Below are 24,525 nucleotides of genomic sequence, written 5' to 3' on the forward strand. Positions count from 1 at the left end.
GTTAATTAGAAAATAAAGGTGAAGTCAATAGGAGCTCTTTAATCTGGCTTAACTCCTCCATCACAGAATCCTAAGAATTGAAATGGCTCTTTGAAATCATCTAGTTTAATTTTACTGTCAATGTAAGAATTCCTTCCATAAAGTCCCTGAGATCCCTAGCAACATAGGATCTTTTTAATATTGACTATATAAAATTTGCTTTACTTTAATTGCCAATCCAAGTTTTAGTAAATCACTTCATGAATTATAAATGTGAAGTATATAAACATTTACCACCCACTTTGGGAATTAATTTGTTTCAAGTATAAGCATAAATTACCAGCTCCTCCACACCTAGCTCCTTGAAGACAAGATCTTGCACATCTTTTTATATCTAGCTTAAGTAGAATGCCTCATTTATATCAGGTTCTCAAATGTTTGTTGGATGATGAATGAAGGAATGAAATGAATGAATGCCCCATATTAGTTCACTTCTCACTTATATTGTTAATTCAGGGAAGTAAAAGAATACCAAATACTTGAAATATTTCTCTAAAACTTTATTTCAAGGTTATTCACCTCACTGGTATTAAGGTGTACAGTTAAAATGCTTTGTGCCAGTATCACTAGGCCTGCCCACTATAGGCAACAGACTTTGAGGAAACCCATTTCCTGGCACCCAAAAGTTCAGCAACTCTTTCAAAACATTCCAAATTCCCAATATTTGCAAAAGTATTACATGCACCATTTTTCCATCTTTAAATCTGAACTCACATTATTAATCAGGTGTTAAAATGAAGTCATTTTAACAAATTATGACTATACAAATAAAATACTACTAGTTAATATTAGACAAGAGTATTTTACAAATACATTACATATTACCTTGCAATCTGAAACATTACATTTCATATTTGTGTAAGTGTATTTTAGATAACTGAAACTTCACAGAATTTAAAACTGCAAATAAAGTTAAAAATTTAGTTCTGTACATTAGTTCCAACTACCTCTATTTTACAATCTATAAGGCTCGTGTCATGGTTCAGCACCAAAGAAAGACCTATAATCCTAACTAGTCTTATTCATCCCATGCAAGAGTTTGTGTTTGTTATTGTTTTAAGGTGAAAGTCTGAGAGACTAGATAGACCCTGAATGGAATACTCTTTTCCAACTCAGGTTAGACCTTCTTGTTTTCATTGAATACATACCACGCACACAAAAAAACAAAAAAACAGCACTTACACCGTGAATTTAGGTTGTCAGTCTCTGAGTGTCTTTAAGTTGAATTTATAACACTGAAACATCAAAAGTAACCGAATAATGCCCTGCCCCATCTGACCTTTTTACTTCAAATTTAAAAAGGCAGCCAGAAAAAAGGTTTCATTTATCCTTCAAGATAAGGTGCTAAGAAGGATTGCCACAATAAACTTCCTCATACAGAGCCCCAGTAACATCTCAATGGTGTTCAGCAAAGGACACCTAGAACTTATTCAAGAGCAGACCCAGAGTTATGTCCACCGCTCCCAAATGTACCGTGTTTTCTATGCTAGAACACTGCTCAATGCTAGCATCCCTCTGTTCACAGAGTTCATTGCAATAACTTCCAGTCACTGCTGGACTAGATTTAAATACTTCTAGAGCCAGTATTATTGTCCTCTTTTCTCTTCCCTCAAGATTTATAAATTTTAGGACAAAGAACATGTTCAACATTTTACCATTTTCAAACAGGGTTTGTGCATATCACATTTTAACATCACATTCACCAAGCTAAGAACTTTTTTCAAGAACCACAGGTACTTTCAGTAATTGTTTGTTCAAAGCACTACAAAATATTTAAAAAATTAAAATTGGAGATTAGTACCTCTGTTCTCTTTTGCCAGAAGCACAAGATTCATTAAACCACTTTTAAAACTAAACTTCATGCATACAAATAGCCAGAGAGGTATAAAGTTTTACAGAGCCCTTAACATCATTCAAGTACATTTAGCACTGGCTAAACCACAATAGGAAGCATGTTAACAAACTGAGCAAAAAGACTTTCCAAAGAACACGATAGTTTCCAGGCTCCATGTCAGTCACATAAAAAATTTAGGCAACATGTAATCTTTTAAAATTGTCCCAAGACATCCCACTCCCTTAACCTTATCCATATCGCCACCCACCCCAAACTATACTGAAGTCTTTACACCCCATAGAAGTATCTTAATGCTTCCCATTACTAATGACAGCTGTTTCAGGTTCTGCTGCTGTTGCAGGGAGTCTTGGCACTTTCTTAGCAGGACTTGGAATATGCTAAAACGAAAGAAAATAAGTTGTAGCTTTTTTTGAAAGAGTCACCATGCTATTTAAAGTTCCTACGGAAAAACTGCTAAAGGATAACTGTGGAGAGGTTTATATTAAGTATATAGAATAATTTTTCACAGAGGGAATGCATCCATTGTTCACCTTATGGTGAATTTATTATACAATCATTCATATGGTGAGAGAGAGAGAAAGGCCACACAGACCCACAATACATGGTATTTTACTTGTTACATACAGCTCAAACACTTGCTACCTAATTTGCATGAAACAAGATTATGCACTGATCAAAGCAGTGGTAAACAAATCAAAGAAATAACCTCAAGGTTATAAAGTCCTTAGTTTGAGCCTGGCTTCACCACTTATTAGTTATGATTTCGGGCAAGCCACTTAATTTCTTAGAACCTCTTCTCTAAAACAGAGGTAGTATCATTTGCCTCAAGGAGGATGTTGTAAGAATTAAATAGGAAAATGTAAATAAAATGCCTATCATATAATTGGAATTCAAACCATAGCTATTATTATTACTTGACAATTCAGAGACAGATTTGATAAAAGTCTAAGATATGGGAGGGGAAACATCTTGTCCTACTCCACCTCTCACCACATACACCACACATGAGTTTTCTCTCTAGACCAGTCTTCCTTTAAATTATGGTATTATTAATAAACCAAGTATTTACTGTGTATTTCTTAAGTGCTAATAATTTAAGTCCACAACACTTTATACAATCGGAGAGCAGCAAAGCTGTTATCCAATCCCAGAGCCCTTGCTGTGAATTACTCTGCTTTACTGACATTTAAATTGTTAAATCTCAAGTCTCCAAATCCTTGAAATATGGAAGTGGAAACACTTACCCTGTAAAAACACAAGACCACACACAAAGAGTTTTACTTACCTCAACTGCTGTGTTTGAATGCACAAGTCCTACTCCTTCATCCAAAGTGTCATTTGGAGAAGGGCGCCGAGCATAAGTTCTTCTGTGCTTTTCATCCACTCTAACCAGGTACCACGTTCCTTCAGAGAGCGAATCTATGGAACTTTGGGGAATATAATTCGCTAAAGGAAAGGCAGAAAATATGAAACATTAGTTATAACAGACATACAACTCATCTGGCAATAAAAGAAGTTGCATATTTCCCTATAATTTTTACCACTAACAGATTAATACTGAATAAAGTCTAGATAGCTCCAACTTGTTGGCAGCATGTTTAATGTTATTATAGCCTTCAATAGGCTTTTGGGTATGCATTTATATACTCAAACACAATTTAGTATTTTTACCTAAGTGATGAGTGTCCTCTCTGAGCTTCATATTTTCAGCAAAGACATCTGGTGTCACACAAGTTCTTGAGTCAAGTCTTGATTTAAGATCACACAAACTTGCTGTTATTTTATCAAGAGCAGATCCTAAAAGAGTAAATAAATCCAACAGTAAAAAACTAAAAGTAGGCATGCCCAAATGAAGCCTGAATAAAATTTGCCAAATGGGAAAAAAAAAACCTTTTCATTTCTTTCAAAACTACTACTATTATTTATTTAACAGATAATTAAAAATCTATTTGACACAGTTTCCTAATACCTCAAACTATACATTTGTTCCAATATCAGCTAGTAGACAAGTAAGGAAACAGGTAGGATATGAAGCTGCCCATAATTTCTCCTTGGCCAATGCATGATCATGGTATCATTTTAATTAATCAGTTTTTCTCCATGTTCTTGTTCCTTCCTGCTTAAGAAGTCACAAAATCTCCTTACAAAATAAAGCTATTTGCCAAAGAAGAAAAAGTCTACCCACTAGACCACTAAAAAAAAAAAAAAAAAATAGAAAACCTCTTTTCTTTTGCCTGAACCAGAAGGAAGGAAAGAAGGAATCCTGATTCAGACATAGCCCTGCAGATTTTTAGGGTAGAGAGTAAAAATGCGGCTATGTTAAAAGAAGTAATAAAGATAAAAATGTAATGACCAATAGGACAGATTCAAGTGCTTACCTGAAAAGCCTGCTAAAAAAACCTTACCACAGTAGGCTCTCAATACATTGTGATGAAAAACTTGGTACCCACCTGGTGTAGCGTCTTGTGTAACTTTAAGGGAGTACAGGGTGGCAGCCAGACCAGAACCATAAGAGAACACTCCAATCTTCTTCCCTGCCAACTGCTGAGGTGAGTACCTAGGCAGTAGGGGAAAAAGCTATTATTAAGAAGTTCAACAGAATCAAAACCACAGGTGTGAGAAGTCATATAAGTAGGAATCAAATTTCATACTATAGCTTTAAAGATCTAATTTAAAGTCTTAATAGTACAGTAATCAGACTGAAAACAAGAGTTTCATCTCTTTGGGAATGATGGGGCTTATGAAAGTTATTATATCATAAAATAAGTTACTCTGTTAATGGTAGGTCAGAAATAATGAAACCATAAAAAGAGAAGCTAGGAAAGCTAATATAAAATAATAAAGACTTCTGGAAAGACCTTTGTCATATCTCCTTCAGGTCTACGGAAAATAACAGACTAGAAGAGGCTGAAAGTGAAGTATCTGTTACCTACACACATGCCTGACATCACAGATTGGGTCCCAAGTGAGGAGAGTTAAACAGTTGAAATTTATACTTACTGTGCTAGAACAGAAGCAAGAGAACCATATACTGAAGACGTATACATATTTCCATTTTGATTTGATACAAGCAAAGATGCCTTTGTTTTCTGATTAAAGAGGTCAGAACTAGCCTTCAAAAATGCCTTTTCCACATCTCTATCAAAGTAGGTATCTTCTAATTTAACATCTCTGAAAATTATAAAAAAGACAATTTCACAATTTTCAAAATTACATTTTCTAAACATTTTTTATTATGAAATATAACATATATACAAAAAAGCAATAAATGTCAAATTATATTGTAACAAGTAGCTACAGAACAGGTTTCAGAGGCTGATATAGGTTACTATTCCACAATTTCAAGTTTTTCCTTCTAGATGCTCCAAGACATTGGAGACTAACAGAAATATCAATGCAATGATTCAGCAGTCACATTCATTAAAGACAACACTTCATTATATTAGAATGTATGCCTAATTAACATTCAAGTCTAAGTGTATATGATACTATTTTCCCATTTGTTAAAATCCAATTAACAGCATGCTAATTGTTATGGAAGATATTAACAGTTGTATACACATAGTCTGTTCTCAAAATTTTTTATAATTCGTTCAAGACAACTAAATTCTAGTGGTTTAGTAAACATATTAAAGCAAACAGAATACTATTTCAAATCCTTAATAATGTCTATTTAGTTAGAGAAGTTAGGATGTACAGGAATCAAGTTGGGTAGAATTTTATCAGAAGGAGGAAAAAGGGATACAGACAGAGAGACAGGAAGGGTTTCTAAAGTCTGGCATGCTACAGAGACTTAAAAGTGAAAAAAAATTTCAACGGAGTATGAATACAGAATTCAATAATGGCAGTGCACAGGATGGATATGGGGTAGAGAGGCAAGGAGAAGAGTTAAGAGACACTTGTAGAGTTATGTGATTGTGAGGACAATGAGAATGAAGCTACAAGAAGTAAATTAGGAAATCTAAGTAGAAATGACTAAAGAATTAGTGCATGTAAGCCACCACCTCTTTGGGACCATTTCTTCACTGATGAGATAAATAGGTTAGGTTAGATGACTCCTAAGATCCTTTGACTTGAACTTTTTTAGGTCTGTGCAAACAATACTTGAACAAATACAAATGCTCTAATATAAAAGAGAAAAAAATCATAATAGCTCCTCTTACCCAAAGGCCTCCAGGCCACTATAGATACTATTTTTATCTCTGTTCTGGTCATTAAGGAAATCATTCAGCAACATTCGAGCCAGAGATTTCTGAACCAGTTTACAATATGGTGAGTGAAAAATCATGAAGCCAAAATCATTCAAGGTAAAATCTTTATCCTTTCCCTCTGAAAGAAAAATCAAGGAGAATTATGAAATTCACATGACACTAACTTTTGAAATTTTATTTTAAAAGAGGATATTTCATATATCTTTGAACAGCACATAAGAATGAGGAAGAAACCAAAAATATCCGTTATAATGAAATCTCCCTATGGTTTAAAATGCATAGCAAAAAAGACATACAGAGATAGAACAATAACACATTAGTATTTTTCAAACTTAAGATTTATAAACCCCTTAGTGGGTTGTGTAATCAATTTAGAGTGCCAGGACCAGGAATTTTTTTTTTAAATAAAAGAGTGTTTCTTAAAATGAAATTAGAATAGAGTAGAAAATATCAACTTGCATAACTAAGAGCACAGGTAAGTAATTTCACGTTCCTTTTGTCTTAGTTTAGCACAAACACGTAATGTAAAGTGTATTTCTTACTGTAGGTCCTGCTAAAGTTTTACTATTAATTATATACATACATTTTACATACCACAAGAAAGCTTCTGAAGCCTGAGTCACTAAGGTCCTTAATATTCCTGTTATTGAATAATATTTTTAACCCTCTTATAACTGCTATAAAAAGCATATTTGGGCTACAGAAAGGACATATTCTACTTAATACTTTGTGTTATAATACCATTAATTCAAAAACTATCCTTTGCAGTACTTCAGTAACTTTTTCTGAGTTAAAGACGGGGATGAATGAAGACACAAAAAAAGCAAATACAAATTCACAGTTCAAGAGCAAACAAACTATGGGGGAAGAGAGATCAGTCTGTAATTTATTTTCATTACAGTTTTTTCTGGGTCACAGGTGCAAACTGAAACCTCATCAAAATATCTACCAAGATGAACAAAATTAGATTCTTCTCCCCCATTCTGAGTTTCTTACTACAGGTAAATCAAACTATTTTTTCAAAGATATTCCTAATTTCCAAAGCTTGGCTCTTATCCTAAAATATACATTTCCAGAAACTATGGGAAAATGCTGTTTGGTAGGTGAAGAAGAAATGGTTAAGGGATACTAATGAAGGATAGAACACTAATGAAGGATACCCTCAAAGCATCCTTTTCCCACTTCTAGCACATCACACTGCCCTCACAGATACTCAAATCAAGGAAAATTGCAATAACTTACCCTTCTGCCACTGGGCATGGATCTTTTTGCAGTAGACAGAATAACAGCGGTCTAATGCACTAAGATAGCACTGTATGGAGAGTTTTCCGTCTACTATAGGATATTCGGAAAGCATATCAGGCTTGTAAAAGTCATAGGCATGCTGCATGTGTGTTCCACGAAGCCCTGTTAGAACCAAAAAGAAAGATGCCTACATATTTTTGCTTTTTGCTTTTTGTATGTTAGTAAGTATACTGCATTATCTGGGGACCTTCTTTTACTGTCTAGCAGTATAGAAGTCATGAAGTGAAGCCAATATGCAATTGAAAGGAAACATACTATCTATCAAGACAAACACTGGTATGCAACATTTTTGTGCAAGTTTCACAAATCTAACCAAGAGATTCTAAGTGCTGTACTGAACTGAAAACCACTCAACCTTGCTATTTCCTGTGTTAACGATGGGCAAGTTATTTAAAATTCATTTTACTTCTCTGTAAAATAAAGATGACATCACCTACTTCACACAACTGCTATGAAGATTAAGATAACACATATAAAGCACTTAGCAGGCACTGCCTGCAATTAATGATTTCTCAGTAAGTACTAACTTTTATTATATGTGTTCAAATTTCTCAGCCTATTGTGCTAATAAAAAATACTTTCCCAAACACTTACCTCGGTCAAAAATTAAAGGAGCATTTGGCCCAATTAGCAGAGCAACAGCTCCAGCTCCACCTGTTGGTCTGGCATTTCCTGTGGCATATACAGCAATATCTCCTGCAACTACCAGGGCATATCGTCCTGCAAAATATTTTTTTGTTAGCTCACAGGAAGGTGATAAAAATTTTTTTAATCATACAAGAAGTCCAGAAGATTTCTGGAGAAGTCTTCATTTCTCCAGAAAATGCTTTCCCAGCTTTGGCAAAGAAAATGTTCTGTTTAAATTGTGAACTGATGATTTGTTTCCTATAGGATAACCAATTCATAGTTGAGATAACTTAGAAGTCATAGTTTTCCTTCTAAATATATTGAAACAACATTAATCTTATGACATATGTATATGGCATCTAGTAAAAGCTAATTTGGGACTATTTATTGTAAGGATAGTTTTTTGGAATAGAGGTACATAACATACCATCCCAAGAGCTGGACTCAATCCAGTTAACAGCATTGAAGACAGCAGCTGTGCCTCCATAGCATGCATTAGTTGTATCTATTCCTTCTATATCTGTATTCCCAGATTCCTCAAATAACTGCATCAAATTAGTCTTCACTGACTTTGATTTGTCGATGATTGTCTCTGTTCCAACTTCTAGCCGCCCAATGCAGTCATAGGAAAGACTATTTCTCTCCATAAGATTTTGAACAACAGTCAGGCAAAGAGAGTTGATATCTTCTCTATCTGTACAGAAGCCCATCTTGGCCTGGCCCAAGCCAATAGTATATTTTCCAGCATCTACACCATCATATTTTTCCAACTCTGCTTGATCAACATATTGAGAAGGAAAATAGATCTCAAGGGCAACAATTCCCACATCTTTTGGCCAGCAGGCTTCTGCATTCAAAGGAAGTGACCCAGGCATGGTGAAAGAGCTGTAGAAAGAAAAACAAAAAAAAAAGTTGTTTTAGATTATAAGTTGTTGATTTCCAAGTTAAATTGAGACAGATTTTCAAGTTAAATTAAGAAATGGAGATTAAAAGGGTTCAGCTATCACCTGAAATATCAGCTTAACTTCTAAGGTTAGTGCATTTTATTTTGAATAGCCAATTCTAAATAAATGGAAGTAGCAATTATAGAATGAAAGGAATACTATCATTTTAAATTGGTATTTTTAGAAAGAATTTATTCAAAACTGGGCATCTTTAGATTTAAAACATAATTATTAATTATAAACAAAACTCAAAATTCTTCTATGTCATGAACTCTAAGATATGATATGATACCTTAATAATACAGCTGAATCAGAAACAATTATATGATCTATTCCTGAACATGCAAAAAAGTTTAAACTAGGCAGCCATTCATTCATGCTAGATAGATTATTCATAGTTATTGACTGTAGGACTTTAAAATTATTAGATCAAACAGGGCTATGGTGGCTCAGTGGCAAAGTTCTCGCCTGCAATGCCGGAGACCCAGGTTCGATTCCCAGTGCCGGCCCATGTTAAAAAAAAAAAAAAAAATACAAAGAAAAAAACTGTTACATCAAACAATATTACTTACTTTAAGTGATTGGAAAAATAATCCCAGCAGTAGAAAAACCATAATACAGTAGTCTACCCAAACAATCTATGTAAGGCCCCTGCTGTTATATTCCTATCCTTCTAGACAACTCCCAGAGAACACAAATGATTAACATTTTAAGCAAAGACAAGTACCAGAACCCATCGTCGGGTCAAATGCCAATATGCTATACTTTCTACAACTAGAATATACGTGATAAATGATCATAAAATCGCAAGATATCATGTGTCTTCTATACCTGGGGAAAAAAGCACCCTCTGAAAAGTGAAAATTTATATATTATCTAAATGGGAACTCTTAGATAATTCCTCTTAAAACCATCCCTTCTTTTTTAAAAAGGGCACTAAAAATTGGACTGTTACCACACTGTGAAGGCTTTCAGTGAGGTCTAGATTTACTTATTAACAGGAATAAAAAGCTGGTAGTCACTCAACACCTTACTATATGTCCATGGGCAAGTCACAACCTAACAGGGCATCAATTTCTTGAGCGTGTGTATTAAGAAAACAGAAATTATTTGCCATATTTCAAAACAGAGAGCGATGAAACACAGGGACATGGTTATGGCTGGGCTAGAGAAGGGGGAGCATGGTTATTCGGGTACCATGAGCCCACACTCCTACTACCTCTGCTGCTGCTGCCACTGACGAAACAAGATGTACCTTTCCACCATCTAATCTTGCTTAGGTAATTCTCATCAGTAGTCAACCAGGATTGGCATAGGAGTCAGAGCAATGTAGTCTTCAGGCTTCAAAGAATCGCATAGAAGCACAGTCTCTCAGTTTTGAAGAATCCTTTGTATGTTGAAAATTCTATTATTAAATTTCCTTTTTAGGTACTGCATAATTGGATGCTGCAGCTAAGGTAATAGAATTTCAGGTCCTGGCTTATGAGAGTTACATAGGCCAAACTGGTTCTACCAAACTTCTACATTATATGCCAACTTACCACTAATTTGACACCTAAAAATGTAGTATTAAGTATAATTAAATTACAGACTACTGCAGCAGTGAGTTATTAATTATCAAAATCTTGAGTAAATAGGCAAAGTAAAAAGGCCCTGTGCTTAAACCATGAAATATACCCTTAGTCCACAAGTCATCAAGTTAAGATTATTTCAAAACCTAAAAAATAAGCACCTATAAATATAGTAATAAAAATCTAAGTTAAAAATGTTTCATGAGTTGCAACAAAGGCACCACACTAATGCAAAATATTAATAGGGAAAACTGTGTGTGTGTGGGGGGGATATACGGGAACTCTGGACTTTCTGCATGATGTTTCTGCAAACCTAGCTCTAAAAAAATGAGTTAAAGGTCATAAGGGATACCAGGTTCAACCTTCCAAATATAAAAATCCTATCTATTTATTTTTTTCATTCATCCAAACAATGACAATATGCTACATGCCAAACACTGGGATATGTTTAATGGGAGACAATCCTTGCCTTCTAAATATCCAAGGGAGAGTAACATACAAAGATAATAATAAAAGATGAATCATTAGAAATAGTCATGTTATTTTATGGGGAACCATCTGACCAGCCTGGCTGCTGGGAGAAGGAATGTAAGGAAAGACTTCCTGGTTACTGGTGCCTCAGTTGAGTCTTAAGAATGAGTAAGAGTTAACCGGTAAGTTGCTACTGTAGCAAGATGGTGGCAGAAGAGGATGTAACAGAGTGGACAGTATAAACAACGCCATAGTACAAGAAACTTTTATAAAGCAGTCTAATTTATTAGAGTGAAACATGAGAGCCAGTGAGCGGACCAGGTAAATTATCAGTTGATAGGATTAGATAAGGGTCAGGTCATGAAGGTCCTGGTATACGGGTATTGGGGAGCTTCAACTTTTATCATGAAGACAATAAAGAAGCCATCAAAGAGTTTCTAGCATGAATAACATGGTCATATTAGTTAGTGTTCAGGTCAGTGTTTTTCCAACTCTGAATTACCTTAGTGGATGGGGAACAATATTTTTAAAAGATGAAATTAAATAACAAAATACTAGATTGCATGGGACATAATAAAAGTAAGGAATTCTTCGTGAAACTTTTGCTTTATTTATTCACACATAAACTGGAATGGAATATAAAGTGTATTTCCTACTGTGAGCCAGAGTCAAAAAAGTATGAAAGTGCCCTTGGTGCTGTGTTGAAAATGGATTTGAGAGACAAAGGCCCAGAGGCAGGGGTATCAGTTAGGAAACAAAAACAGCAATCCAGATAATGAATTACAGCATGTAACTAGAGTAGTTACTATGAGGGTGGAAGAAGGAATAGCTTCAAAAAATATGTAAGAAGCAAAAATTGGCAGAAAACGTGACTGGACACTAGAAAAAGAAGTGTTTAGGATGACTCCAAGATTTCTAGCAACTATCCCATGACTTGACAGGTTCGCTGTTACAAACACTAAGTGAACAGAGAAGTGCCTCTCCACTTCGATCCAGACCTCCTCTCTTCTAGGCAAACACTCTGTTTCTTTCCGTTCCTTTTCTTGGGAAATGGAGTTCAACCAAACCAGCAAGCAGAACCATCTCTGGGGAGGTAACCAGGAAAATGTGCTCAGACAAGGGGCCTTTGTTTCTATCATTTCACCTAATACCTGAATACATTTTCCCAGTTAGGCTTTCCCATCTACCTCCATTCCATATGGGATTCTATACAAGATTACTTAATTTTGGCTTCTGCAGCAAGCACTAGAAAACTCACACAGAGAATTACACCAAAGTCAATAATGAATGATAAATGCCAAATATTACTCAATTTTTCCCCATCCTAAAACTACTTACCAACATAATCTTGCCTCTACTTGCTATTCTCAAACTATTCTACTCACTGCCCCCAAAACACTAATAATATACCCCTTTCATCTGCCTACCTAAATCCCTTACAGCCCTAGATATATAAATCACATCCTACGCATGAAATCTTTCCAAACCAATCAACCTAACCTAAGAAAGTTCTTACCTTCTTCCAGACTCTTAACACCATACATTGGATAATTATTTTTATAATTACCTTGTAATATTCCCTGCCTATCTTTTTATACTATCATATCATTGATTGCCACTTTTTTTAAATTAACATCACTGAAATCAGGATTCCTCTTACAATTGCAACCAGCAGTTACTATGACACTGTCATTGTTTGAACATGCACAAACCTCAAAATTTCTAGTATCAACACTTGTAGGGGAGGGTCAGCATCTTGAAAGAAATTCTTAGGAACAGTATTGGAGGGCATGAAGACTTTTCATTCTTTTATAGACTAAACTTACAATCAGGTCTTATGTCCTTTACATGCCCCCTTTCACCAAGAATAGAATACACGCCAAGTGTATCCTCCATACTCTTAGTCAATATTAACTTTAGTCCAGTACCCAATACAAGATAAGCAATGACATCACCAACATCCAGGGATAGGAGTATAAGGAAGGAATATTGGAGACTCATTCCAGCTAAAGCCCTCAATCTAAGGAGGGTAGAGAAAAGGCTTTTACATCCCTGTCTCCTTCATCTACAACACCCTTTCTGTGCCTCAAATGAACTGAAAGGAATGACTAATGATTTTCTGGATCTGAGACACTTGGAATACTCACCATCTACCCTCACCTTCAAAAGAGACTCTCTCCACTAATTTTTGATCATCTAAATGTGGTGCCCATTTTGCTTTAATGAGGTTGAAATTAAAACATATGGATACTAATATGTCACTAGGCCCAGATTCTAAGTCTATAATAAAATAAGATGAAGTCTTCCGCATGGTTTGCAGAAAAGAGCTCTACAACTAGTGGTAAAAAATAAAAAGGAAAAGAAAGACCAATCCATCTCATCTACTTACGAGCTAGTTACCCCTGTTATAAACCCCCTAAGTCACAAAGCAGAGGCAACAGGCTCAACCACCTTCCTAGACTTTCTCACAAAGAAGGAATCTTTACATTCTTTTCAACTCTTCAAAGTGCTTTAAACATGCCGAGCACAATGTGATCTTCTCTGCCTGGCTCCAAAGCTTTGTGAAGCTTTTAGAAGTAAAACGGACAGGTATCTATAATCTTTCTGCAGGTATATATACCAGGTAATGTAGTTGCTCGCTAGTTTGTAATATAGTTGCTCACTAATAAATTCAGTAAACATTTTTAAGAGTGTCAAGTAGCAACAGTGGTAAATATCAATCATCCTTACAATGCTTGTACAATGCTCTACAAAAAGCCATAATGCAAGGAATCAATTCCAGAATTAATCCATATTTACCACAGTCTGTCTTTTTGTACTTATGGTACTCATGAGATAAAGTCTAAATCAATTATTCTTAAACCTCCTAAAGGTTATATAAATGACTTTTTTCACTTGGGAAAAAAAGAAGTCATATCAACTAAAATAACTGAAACACATCGAATTGAAAGTAAGTCATTGTGACTTGAATCCTGACTGTCTCCTATTAACACTTTAACACACCTTGGTGTGGAAAAAAATTATAGTGTCTATTCAGTCAATTCATTATTTAAATTTTCTTTCTAAATTCCATTTTTTAAAGCAGAAGAAAGGTAAGCTTTTACTACAAAATTCTGTAAACCTACCACAGTTATCTTCCAACAAGAAAGTACCAACAGACTGAAGTCTTTTCTCCCTAAAGGATGGTTCATCCCTTCTTGGTGGACAAAAGGAACTTCTTGTCCTATTTCCAGAATCAGCAGAGCAGGCTGGTAAGGTTGCCTTGCTAATGTTTTCTGAGTGTATCCTGCCTAGGAGAACACAAAAGGGACCAATATAATCCCCTAAGAATCTTAAAACTCTGTGCATGAAAGGGAATTGGAAACAGAAAAGAAGCGTGGGGGGCGGGGGGGAATGAGAGGCAGGGAAATCAGCCGGGGCACTGGCCACACTGACATGTCTTCTCAATGGCTACATGAAGAATTTCAATGAGTCCCCCAGACTATCACGCCAGCCTTCTAGTTGGACTCTCTGCCTCTACTCTCTCCCAAATGTTTCCTCAATGTGTTTAGTCTCTTTGCACCTGACAAGGAGCTTCTGGAACAGGAATTGTTCATCTCTGTGTCTGTTACCCAGCCCGTGCTTGGCATATGCTAAAGGTTCAATAAATGAAATCCCACTAGTCTTCTAATCTAGTATCAGTAACAACCATGGGAAACTGTAATAGTGAAGCACAAAAAAGGGTAGAATCAGAAGAGAGGCGCCCATGGAAATACAAGAAAACAACGGCTACAAATAATTATTGGTTCAAACACACTTGCAACTACTGTCCAATCTCACATAATTTTAAAAATTCATCTATAGCCCAGATATGTATTTTTGAGGCTGTCATTTTAAGGGACTATTAGCATACATCATTTAAACCTAAAAAGCAAAGCAAATTTTTGCCTCTTCTACCACTTGATAAATCAGGAACCTAGCAAGATTCAAGGCTTCTTGGTACCAGATCCACAAAGACAGTTTCAGTTCTTCAGAAGTCTACTCAGAAACAAAAATGCTTACTTGTGAATGTTTCTCATTAAGCAGTTTATGTGGATACATTTCATTATTTGTACTTTTTTCCTTTATTAGTCAACACTACACTTTTGTATTAGTTTCTAGATTTTAAAAGATAATAAAAAATTGCAAAATTAGACAGTCTCCTGAAGCATTATAGCATTAACTACTTTTTAAAGATTAAGCATAACCCTAACAAGGGTATTAAGAATGTACAGCACATCCAAATGGTGATTTGTTTTAGGATAAAAAATTTTCCCCTTCTATTAGAAAGGAACAGTTTCCTTCAGCAGCATGACAGGATGCCATACCTGTGTGAGGGATAAAGAACTGCAGTCTCCAGGTCTGTCACTGTTTCCTCCTTCAGGCACTAGGAATTTCAAATAAGAATTTCTTTTAAAGTTGTAAATCACCACACAAATTCAAGTAATATAACTCTAATTCAAAGTAAGTTAAAACATTTCCTTGTCCAATTACATTATGTAAAACAGAATTTGACTGTTTCTTGGGGGGGGCGGAAATGCTATGTAAAGCTGACAAAACTCTCTTTTTCTTATTTTTATTAGCTCTTATAGCAAGTGGTAGGTTTCAGTCCTGGTACTCAACTGCAATAAGAAGTGTATATCATTGGTTCAGGCTTTAAACCAAGTATGATACTAGGAAAGCTGCAGTCTTCTTTACTAATTTTAGATTTTCAAGAACTGGGGGAAAGAAATAGAAATAAGTTGCATTGGCAAAGCTGGCAAATTTCTGGAGTGAAAAGACCTATATTTAAGAGTCCATTCTGCTCCTAGGAGTTTATGGCTTTAGCAAGTCAAGGCATCTCTTTGAGCCTCAATTTCTTCATCTGTAAAATGGAGCTAATACCTCCCCTACCTGTCTCATTGTGAAGATAAAATGGTATATATGAATAGGCTTTGGAATAATGTAAAGTACCAACATTGACTATTATTATCCTAGTTCTTACTGGTATATTTTAAACAAAAGATATATCTTTTTAGCAAGACCTAATCATTTTCATTTATTTACTCCTATGTACATATTTTCAACACGGCCAACTTTTTAAAAGTGATTTACCCACTCAATGTTTGTGTGAAAAAGATAAACATTTGACAGATCAAGACAAGGTGGCATTAAGGGGAAATACAATGGGTAGGTGACTTTGGAGCATTTTTCTTCAATATATCTGTCTTGAAGGGCTGTTACTTGAGACAACAGCTCCTATGATTAACACATAGACAACTGCCTTTGCTCTCTAATCACTGACAAATTTAGTATCTATCCTTGTCTGATTAATAGTAGACAACATTCCCATATTTAGTAAAGCTTGGTTCTTTTCCAAGACTAAATCATCTGAGAGTTCTTCACAGCCTTAGTTTCTTTGTACTTTATCAACTAAGCTTACCTTCCTCCCCTCAAAAACCAATAATTTTAAAAATTTACTGTTATTTCAATAGTCTAAAGAAGTGAAAGAATCTTGTTTTTGTCCACCAGAAGTAGCCCCTCTTTATCCAGATAAGACTATTTAAATAACTTACTAGTACTTCTTCTCGAGCCATGTATGTATATGTATTTGACATTGTTTACGTCAAATAAATTCCTCCAAACCGAATTTCTCTCTGCCAATATACCCCCTTTCAATTTTGATTTTTTTAATTGGAGAGAGAGAGTACATGGAGAGAGGGAGGGGGAGAGGGAGAAAGGGAAAGAAAGAGAACTTGCATGTGCACTAGAGCAAAGAATAAAGAAAGAAAGAAGGAAAAAGATTCAGAGGACAGCTGGGCTACTTAAGGATGACATGATTATAGTCCACATAAACACTTGTGAAAGCTCTTAGGAGAAAGGAAATGGAATGTATGAATGCTGTTTCAGGAAGAATGAATTGTATCTGTGAGATCTTTTCTCATTCTCCTGTAATTGCCGAGAAGATTTTCTAGTTTCACTAAACCTGTGTATTGCCAAAGCCTCAAGAAAATCATCAGTTTATTTCTAACATAAGGTCATTTCAAAACAAGTGATACAGGGAAGCAACATGGGTCAGGAAGCACCTAATGAATCACAAGTTTCAGGCAGGCTACCACAAAGCATGTTTGAAGACTCTGTGATATCAATAAAGGCATTCTAGCTTGGCAAAGATTACAACTGAAGAATGATGAATGTCACCATCCAACATAGATGTTATCTCCATAGCTCCCTTCCTAACTGATATATGTGGGCTCTTCTAGGATTCATTCAATGTTCTGAATTCCTTCTCCTCTTGATTCAAACAAGTAGTCAAAGAAGTTCTTCCAGTACACATTTTGGTACATGAGAAATGATTAGAAGTTACCTGATTTTTTTCATTGTTACAGGAAAGAAATCCAGGAAATTGAGAATGAGCTGGCAGCCATTCCTCCCTAGGAGCAAGCAAGTAAAAACTGCTATTCAAAAGGCCCTTACCATGCCTGTACACTCTAGCTTGGTTCTCCACATAAAAAATGTAGAGATCACTGCTTGCCTCCACCAAAGTGCCTGGTCTCCCTATCAGAGATTCTACTCATACTTCAAGGTTCTGCTCTAAGTTACCTCTTCCCAAGGTTTCCTAGAGCAAACACACAAATTGAGTTTTCTAATCAGGGATCTGCACTCTTACACGGGGTAAGTCATTCAGACTGAATTCTTCATATCCTCCTAGTCTGTGCCAGTGATAGGCCATAGTCTTTCTATCTACATCCATACTAGATTCTTAGACTCTTGCTGGGAAAGAGGCTGTAATTTGATTCTTTTGAAATTCTTTCAGGATCTTGCTTTTTTTTTTTGTATGCTGTATGGCAGGGGTCACGTTTCATTCTCTTTCCATGTGAGCATCCCGTTAAAGCGGCACAATTCTTAGCTGTTTTTTGTTTGTTTGCTTGTTCGTTTTATTTGGGGGAAGTACATCGGCTGGGAAATAAACCCAGGTCTCCCGCCTGGCAGGCGAAAATTCTACCACTGAACTACCCTTGTACTCCCTCAATTGCCCTTTTTTGAGGGGCTGATTTCAGAGTCTTAACAGCTAGAGAACTGTTAAAGTAATTGTAGCAGCTCTCAACAGTAAATTGTTCTTTTTGCTATCACTTTTTAAAAGAGCTGCAGAGCTGCTCCACCAAATAATGTCCAGGAATTTAAGAAAACTGGCCCTGTACTACTACTGTTTAAGGCAAATGGTAGATTTCAACTGTTCCCAGATCCTAAACCAAAACATTTAAAGTGACCAAATGGAATCAGAAGAGAACATGTTGGTTTTACAGTCATTCTTACATGTACACAACACTCACAACCACAAACCCTACAAAGTGGTGGACTGAACTCTGAAAGCAGATTAGCTTCTCTAACTACACTTAGTATACATCTTTTGAACATCAACTACATGCCAGGCACTAGGATGAATAGATTAAGAATCTAATCACAGCTCTGTCCCATCAGATTAGGTAATATGTTTCTCAGCCTTTCTGATTCATACCATCTTCCTGAAAAACAAAAAATATCACATCCTCTATGACATCTGGTATTTTGGTAACCCGATATAAAATCACAAGACTGTATATTCCTTTACAACTGGCACGGAATAATTAGGGATTCTGACATACACCCCACCCAGGTTCCTACATCCACAACCCAAATTGCATCCCTCCACATCCAGTTACATATCCCCTGTATTACGGATGGTTTGATACGGTTGTAAAAAATTCTAAGGGACCGAGGAAAACTAAATTGCATCATAGGTAAGAGATTCTGGAATCTGCATTTAGAAAAGGTAGCTAAAGATCTAAATCAAAAATCTCATAATCAGTCCCACAGTAAAAAGGAGAACAACGTAAAGGCACTCCGGAGGATTATCTAAGACAACAAACGAAATCAAAAGCAAGGCCCACAATTAGCCTAACAATGATGTGGCAGATACAAGTTAAGGATTTTAGATCTCCATTCCTTCTAACAGAACTTGTGCAATAGAAGTCCAAAACCCATCTCATAGGGTTAACAATAGGCGTGCTTCCCTCCATTTTAATTTTGTCATTGACTTGACATGGTTCTTCAGGATTCATTCCTGAAATAGAACAAATGTTAGTTCTTTAAAGCAGCGACGAGAACACACTATCCTACTGCAGCAGGTTGGCAGGACCATCAAGGGGGAGGAGCTGCATCAGAAGAGAGCAGTGAAAGCAACCAGTGATGCCCCAAGGTCAAGACCACAGGGCAAGCACAAGGAGGGCCAATCTCACATTACCTGTTCCCCAAATCCCTCTTCTAGGACGGGTCAGAACAAAACTTTCTCTACCATTAATCAAGGCAGGTTATTTCAAGCGAATGTATTTCGCTTTGAAATGGCCTTGGCTTAACTCAAAACCTACTGTGTGTGTGAGGGCCCTATGGATGCCTACTCATTACATCATTATATCTACTCGCAGGAGAGGGATACGGGAACAGGAAGAGAACCTATATATTAAAAAAAGAAAAGGCGGGGTATAAAAAATAATGGAGGCGGGAAGGTGGGAGGGAAGAATCTGTGAGATCTGAAGCAAGCACAGACAGAAGCTGCCATGGGCCCCAATACTCAGCCAGGTGTAAATCATGGTTGTGATGCTTTCTTGTACCGGAGCCTAGGGGTAAAAAGTGATTCTACCCACCTCCCTTCCTTCCATCAACTCCCTACAGGTGGTGGAGCGAGGACACACCCCCCTGCCAACCTACACGCCTCGGTATAATGAAAACCCGATCCTCCCCATCCTTCGGTGTCCATCCCTAACGCAAGACTCTGAGAACGCCCCAACAACCCAGTTCTTTTCTCTTACCTTAACTGATGCCCCCCAATTCCCTTCCGGTCGCCAAAGCCACCTCCCTGGCTCTTCCAACCCCTGACTGACCGTGTCCCTTGAACACCTGTAACTCAACGCCCTTCTGCCTTGTCCCCTCGGCAGCTCGCCGGCCAACACCAGTGTCCTCGGCCCCTCCCTCACACCCTCTACGGCGGCCCTAAGGCTCTGGCAGGGGCGACTCCAGGTGGTCCCGGGCCAGGTCCACGCCTCCGCCCTGACCGGAGCCCGAGTTCCTTCGGGCCTAGTCAAGGACAACGCTTCCGCCCGGCGGTCACGCCGCCCGCGGCTCTTCTGCACCCAGCTCCCTTCCCCCGCACGAGACACTCACCCAAATGTGACCTGGCGGCGGCCGAGAAAACACAGCGAGCCGCGGAAAGTCGGTACGCGGTGCCTCCCCTCCGCCACCAGCTTTATAGCCGCCAACCGGCAGGACTCCCCACATCGCCCGGAGTCCTTGGGAGGCGGAACAGCGGCGCCAACAGCCAATCGAGGCCCAAAGAGTAGCCCAGCAGTGCCCGCCCCCCCGCCCGGCTTCTCCCAATCAGAAGGAAACTAGAAGCGGATTTTCCCTCGTGGCTGGAAGGGCGGGGGAGGAGGCGGGGATAAAGCCCGAGGGCCGAGGAAGTGGGGTGAGAGAGTGACGAGGGGTGGCCCGAGAGCCCGCTGGCCAATGACAGAGCGGCGAGAGACAGCGATAGCCAACTGGAGCGGAGTGAGAGGTTCTCTGGCCAATTGGAACTCAGCGGGCGGAGATCGGGCCAATGGGGCCTCTGCGTCCCACCGCTGGGGAGAGATGGTCAAGTGTGGGAGGGGAGCTTGTCGCCGCTTAAGAGTCTGTCAGGTTGCCTAGCAACAGGCGCTGGTCTTCACCTGTAAGATTCTGAAACCCTTAATCAAAATTCAATCTTAGTGTTTTCTAGTTTTTAGAGTAGCCACATGCGCCTGTTTTATACGTCCGAGCAGAATACTTCCCCCAGGATTTGTAAATTTGTAAATATGGTAAACACTCAATTTGTAAATACCCAGGTTTTTCACCTCTATTCAAAACTGTCTTGACTTTTTAAAAGAGTCTCCTCTTGGGACAATTCTTAATAACTAAACCTAAAACAGTATAGTCTGGGGTTAGACATCATTGAGGAGCATGCGAGGTATTGCTTGAGCGGAGAAATTGATCCTGAGTTCAAAAGGATTTGCTAGGCCATGCTCTCCGAGGAAAGGGGCTCCATCTGCCCCATTCCTCACTGTTTCTTACAAGCTCAACATATGGTAGGTGGTAAATAATTGATTGTTGAAAAGAAAGGGGTCTGACAATTCTCAGGAGAGTGAAGCCATAGGACAACGACTGCCTGGCTCCCCCTGAAAATAGAAAGGAGCAATTCAAGATGTGGGAAATTACAGAAACACTATTTGGGGAAATCCAGAGGAGACCAATTATGGCCTTAAATTGCTCTGCCTCCGCTTGGTCTTCTCTTCACATAGAGACACCATAATGCTTAGCTTTGGGGGGAGAAATTGGGAGTTTCTGAATTGTTTGTACCTCTCCCCATCTCAGTTTCATTACCACCCGATGAAAAGGGATCATCGACCGTCCTTGCATCACCCTATACCTGTTATGTGAAATATATTGTGCTCTATAGACGCTAACTTACTTGGTAAAGGGCATTCTTAGCAACAAAGTGGGAAAATATGTTGGAAAATTGAACCACTGAAGTGATGAGGTAAATTACTTGAGAGGGAGGGCGACCCCCAAGTGGTTATCACTGTGATGAAATTGCCCATGACCTTCATTCTGTTCTGGAATCAACACTACCTGATGCTTTTATGAAGTAACTGGGTGATTAAGAGAAAGAGAGACATTGCCTGATTGTGATTACCAACAATTTTGAAGGGAGAATGAAAAATTCTTTGCAGATTAGAATGTATTGAAAGGCAGTTTAAGGGCAAACACAAGAACGAAGATACAGTTTTGCCCTTATAAAAGAAAGGTATAGTGAATAGTTCCAACTCCAGGAGTACTGGACAGGAAATAATTAGCCACAGAGTCATGAGGATGATCCGTCTTATACAACCAGAACTTTCTACAAAGCAGAGGCTGTCTTTTTTTTATCAAATTCATCTTCGATTAAGCAAAGTGAGCATGTTTAGTGATTTTTAGGTAGTCAAGCAAATGGACAGTAATCAGATTTGGAATATCTCAACTGAAGTAAAAAGAACAAGCCTCTGGGGTTTCATGAACTGTAATGTAGATGATATCAGGCTACACAGATCTCATCTATGGACTACGAAATCGAGGGCAAAAGATAAATATATTTATTATGAAAAGGACTGAAAGTTTTTTGAGCCATGATTTGATACAAGCACAGTGAAGCCCATACCTGAATGCACATTTAAGGGATGTTACGGTAAATGTTTCATTATGTTGTTTCTAAATTTCATGTTATTAGATTATTGGATAAGTACTGCAGTTGCTTACATCACACTAGGTAAATCAATTTGTTGTATTGCCCTACTTTGAAAAGAGCAAAACTTCTACAGAGGCAGAAAGATAATATAATAACATTTTGTGTTATTGTTCCTCCATTGAATATTCACTTTTCACCTGCCATGTGGGCAGTATTGTGCTAGACTTATGCTATCCTATAAGAAAACCTCTAGCTGCATGTGACTAATGAACAGCTATTGGCTACCCCAAATTGTGATGTGCTATAAATGTAAAATACACACCAGATTTTGAAGACTTACTTCAAAAGAAAGAATGTAAATATCTCATTAATAATTTTATATTGGTTACATGTTGTAATGATAATATTTTTATCATTACATTTATCAATACTGTATTAAAGAAAGCATAATATTAAAATTTGTTTAAGCCTGTTTCCTTTTATTTTTTATTTTTTTAATTTTGCATGGGCAGGCACAGGGAATCGAACCTGGGTCTCTGGCATGGCAGGCAAGAACTCTGCCAGTAAGTTACCGTGGCCCACCCCGTTTCCTTTTCTTTTTTAATGTGGCTACAAGAAAATTTTAAATTACGTATGTAACTCCCATTTGTGGTTCCCATTGGTGATAGACAATAGATATACATAATTCAAAGACATAAACTCTGTTCTCAAGGAGCTTATAGTCTAAAGAATAGAAGAGAGGGAAAGAGAAAACACATATAGCAAGGGGCTGGGTTTCACACTATAATTCAAATGCAAAAAGCACAAAGCTTTTTTTTTTTTTCATTCTTTATTTCTTTATAAGAAATCTAAACTTACCAGCCTCTATGTCACTAGACAATGGATAAGAGGGGGTGGGATGGGAGAAATCTTTTCAAATTGCCAATTAGACATAGCACCATCTCTTCTGATTTAAAAAGCTTTATTTTGCTGAATATTCAGTCAATTCAGAGTTTTAATCCCTTGCCAGGGCTCTTTCTCCTCAAGCCCTTCTACTTGGCAAGATGGCACACCAGTTCTATGGGGAACTTACTAGGTTGTTGATGCATCAGAGGTAAGGGCTCAGCTCTACACATGGGTTCTTGTACTTGCCTCCCTTTGCTGACCAGGACCCCACCTTTGCTCTCTCTGATGCTTCAGAAGCCTCGGTATAATATAATGAAAAACTTGCCTGGTCTTTGTCCTCAGTTCCTAGGAGGTAAACTTTAATTTTTTAGAATTTCCTGTGATAGGAGTGTCTTTGGTTATTCATGGCGGGTCTTCCAGACCACTCCCTGATAATTCATACCTAAATAAGCCAACAGGGTGGGGCCAGCCATACCTGTAGTCTTAGGGTACAGGACTGGCCACACCAGGAAAATCATGCATGTGATTAGGGAATTGGGGCTTTGAACCACATCATGTCAGCCCATTCTTTGGGAAAGGGTCTGGAGATTGAGTTCAGACACATGGGCATTGATTTCATCAATCATGCCTATATAATGAAACCCCATATACACTTGAGATACTTGAAGCTCAAAGGAGCTTCCGTGATTGCTAATATACATCAGTGTTCCATGAGGGTGACATGTTCTGACTCCACATGGAGAGGACATGGAAGTTTGTTGTTGAGACCTTCCCAGACTTCGCCATTTCTTATTTGTATCCTTATTTGCATCCTTTTACTAAAATAAAACTATAATCACAAGTATAGCACTTTCAGTGAGTTCTGTCAGTCACTCCAGTGAATTATCTAATCCATCGGGTTGGTGAGAATTTGTAACCAGATGGTCAGAAGTGAAGATGGCCCTGGGGACTCCTGAATTTACAACCATGACTTTAATGGAGAGTAATAAAGTAACCCTTAACAGTTCCAAGTGGAAGTTGTTGAAACGGTGAAAACAGGCTGGGTTTTACAGATAAAAGGAGTATTAATGGAATAGAGTGAAGTATTTACTCCTTACCATTGGGAGGAAAAGTAGTGAATTCAATGGAGTGTCCTCCTCACGCTATCATCCTGACGGTAATCTACTATTCACTTGTGAATATTTGTAATATGAGTTTATTGAACATCACTATTTCCTGGAGATTGTAAAAGGTATCATATATATTATATTTCTCAACCAATCCTACTGGGTAAACCCCATTTTACAAATGAGGAAATGGAAGTATAGGGAGGATAGATTACATGCCCCAAGTTACTCAATTATGT

General features: G+C 37.6%; 1 protein-coding gene across 5 annotated transcripts; it reads right to left on the reverse strand.

Moving 5' to 3' along the window:
* Positions 1 to 524: 524 nt before the first annotated feature.
* On the reverse strand, positions 525 to 21,565 carry HMGCS1 (3-hydroxy-3-methylglutaryl-CoA synthase 1). 5 transcript variants are annotated; one of them, XM_077117098.1, is made up of 12 exons: positions 20,222 to 20,328; positions 17,388 to 17,454; positions 15,370 to 15,428; positions 8,465 to 8,922; positions 8,005 to 8,130; positions 7,348 to 7,512; positions 6,058 to 6,223; positions 4,895 to 5,065; positions 4,345 to 4,451; positions 3,566 to 3,691; positions 3,180 to 3,340; positions 525 to 2,271 (listed from the first exon to the last, which is right to left on the reverse strand). In XM_077117098.1, exons 4-12 carry the CDS (start codon positions 8,910 to 8,912, stop codon positions 2,182 to 2,184), a joined length of 1,560 nt encoding a protein of 519 aa, XP_076973213.1. In that variant the 5' UTR covers positions 8,913 to 8,922; positions 15,370 to 15,428; positions 17,388 to 17,454; positions 20,222 to 20,328; the 3' UTR covers positions 525 to 2,181. The 5 variants fall into 5 exon arrangements, with proteins under 5 accessions (XP_076973213.1, XP_076973215.1, XP_076973211.1 ...); XM_077117100.1 differs by lacking the exons at positions 17,388 to 17,454; positions 20,222 to 20,328 and adding an exon at positions 21,543 to 21,565; XM_077117096.1 differs by lacking the exon at positions 17,388 to 17,454 and having other exon boundaries at positions 20,222 to 20,385.
* Positions 21,566 to 24,525: the final 2,960 nt, after the last annotated feature.

The sequence above is a fragment of the Tamandua tetradactyla genome, chromosome 9 (genome assembly GCF_023851605.1).
Source record: "Tamandua tetradactyla isolate mTamTet1 chromosome 9, mTamTet1.pri, whole genome shotgun sequence".
Taxonomy (NCBI): domain Eukaryota; kingdom Metazoa; phylum Chordata; class Mammalia; order Pilosa; family Myrmecophagidae; genus Tamandua; species Tamandua tetradactyla.

Bases quoted from the DNA above. Each gene is read 5' to 3' on its own strand.
- HMGCS1 (XM_077117096.1), bottom strand. From the start codon at position 20,335: ATGTGGGGAGTCCTGCCGGTTGGCGGCTATAAAGCTGGTGGCGGAGGG. The intron at 8,131-8,464 runs GTATGTTATGTA...AATATTTTGCAG, and splicing joins TGAGTCCAGCTCTTGGGATG to GACGATATGCCCTGGTAGTT. The intron at 3,341-3,565 runs GTAAAAATACTA...CCTTTCCTTTAG, and splicing joins AGAGGACACTCATCACTTAG to CGAATTATATTCCCCAAAGT.